Genomic DNA, 2,269 nt, shown 5'->3' on the forward strand with positions numbered 1-2,269 from the left:
TTAATCAAGTATAAGTGATAAACCTCTGTAGTTAATACAATCTAAAACAACCAGAGGAACACACCAGTTTACAAACAAAATCCAATATCTATTTTAGGAATTAATAAATAATATCAAATGGTTACAAGGTTATTTAATTCTATGATTTTCTTAATAATTTACATGGGAATCTGTGCAAGTTAGTGGTATTCCTAATAACAAACAAGATAAGTGATTATATTAGGAAGAAAAACCTCTTATTGAAATGATATTTTAAGGAATTAGATATCATTCATCATGAGCAACTAAACAAATTACGTGGAACTTTTATCCATTTACATGTCATTTGACTTCCAAATCATCATATTTTAGAGATTTAATGTTTTATATAAAAGAGCCATTTTCCCTTTTTTCAGGATCCCTTTACTTTGAGAAAAATAATTAGAAGTTTAAAATCAGTTTTCCACAGGGGGTGATATTTGTTTAAACATATTGTGAGATTTATTCTTCTCCATAATTCTTTTCATAACATTTATTACTTCCTTATTTCTCAGACTATAAATAAAAGGATTTAATAAAGGAATTACTAGAGCATAAAAAACAGCAACCGGTCTGTCATTATTCTCTACCTTAACTGTACTTGGTCTAGCATACATGAAGAGAAGAGAACCATAGAATATTGAGACAGAGAGAAAGTGGGATGCACAAGTTGATAAAGCTTTGCCTTTTCCTTGTTTGGTTTTCATTTTGAAAATAGTGATGAGAATATAAAGATAAGAGATTAGGACTGTGGTAATAGTGAAACTTTGAATGGTCCCTGAAAAGATAAATATCATGAGCTCATTAATAAAAGGGTCTACACAGGAAAGTCTGCACAGTGGGAGAAGATCACAATAAAAGTGATTAATTCGATGAGAACCACAAAAAGTTAATCTAAACAGAAACCCTACATGAATCATAGAATGCAGATTTCCAGCTATGTAGGCCCCAGCAGTTAAGTGAATGCAGAATTTTTTTGACATCCTGGTATAATACTGCAGTGGGCTACATATTGCCACATATCTATCATAGGCCATTGCTGCCAGAAGAAAACAGTCTGCAGTTTCAGCAAAGCAGAAAAAATAAAATTGTGCCATGCATTCATAGAGGGAAATCAATCTGTCTTCTGAAAATAAGTTCTCTAACATCTTGGGGGTAATAGCAGAGGAACAGCAGGAGTCCATCAGAGCCAGGTTTGCCAGAAAGATGTACATTGGTGTGTGAAGATGACGTTCCCTGAAGATCAATGCCACCAAGCCAAGATTTCCCACCATGGTGATCAGATAGATGACAAGGAACACCACAAACAGAGGGGGTTTCATCTCTGGTTGCTCTGTAAATCCTATCAGGATAAATTCAGTTGTTATGGAGTAGTTATGCTCAGTCATCTCTAACTTCCCTTTTGAGGTAGGAATTACAGAGTAATAAGATTCTAATTTAGAATATTTCTAATTTTCTCTTCATTTTTTTTTCTTTATATGACATCAAAAATAGCTTCTTCTTCGAGGTTTTCTAGTGTCTATGGAACACAAGAACAAGTACTTCCAGAAGATCTTAGTTGCTCCAGATTTCATCTGCTGCCATCTAGAATTCTGAAGCTCAGGTTCACAGAATATTTTTATAATTCTAAGGAGAGCATTCACAATGATAAAAGTTTGAATGAAAGCATGCAAGGAGAGTGTGCAAGTCTGCTGTACCAATATTTGATTCAGTGTTTCCAAATATTTCAATATCATTACTTTATATTGAAAATCCTTAAAGTTTACTTAAATCATTTTAATGCATATATATATATTTCTCTGAGAAAACTGAAAACAGTATTCAAATATTAATAATGAAAATAATATAAGTGAAAATAGTACACTCTAGATATGTTATTTCAAGTTTGCTGTACAAAGAATGAAGGGTGCAATTTGTCTTTAATGTAAATTACCTGGGGAGACAGGGAAATAAATAGCTATGAATTCTTTACAACTTTCATACATATATCAACCAATTGTGGACTCCATTCCTACTTTGGAAGAAAACAATCTTTGAGGATATCTGTAAATAACATTAATTTCCCCCCACATATCTGAATACTTCTCATTTATAGCTTGAAGAAGCTCCTTGATGTTCTAATATTATGTCATTGTGACTATATTCTCAGATTGCTGACCTTTTTATGAGATTTGATAAACAGCCTTCATGATTCCTTTACTACTTCTTTCACAGAGACTTCTCCTAAAAATATTTCATTATCACATAAGAT

General features: G+C 32.4%; 1 protein-coding gene across 1 annotated transcript; it reads right to left on the reverse strand.

Moving 5' to 3' along the window:
• Positions 1-434: 434 nt before the first annotated feature.
• LOC101436884 (olfactory receptor 5K1-like) lies at positions 435-1,406 on the reverse strand. The gene has a single exon (XM_004447648.1). It carries the CDS (start codon positions 1,404-1,406, stop codon positions 435-437), a length of 972 nt encoding a protein of 323 aa, XP_004447705.1.
• Between the last annotated feature and the right edge of the window lie 863 nt (positions 1,407-2,269).

This window comes from Dasypus novemcinctus, chromosome 4 (genome assembly GCF_030445035.2).
Source record: "Dasypus novemcinctus isolate mDasNov1 chromosome 4, mDasNov1.1.hap2, whole genome shotgun sequence".
In the NCBI taxonomy this organism is placed as follows: domain Eukaryota; kingdom Metazoa; phylum Chordata; class Mammalia; order Cingulata; family Dasypodidae; genus Dasypus; species Dasypus novemcinctus.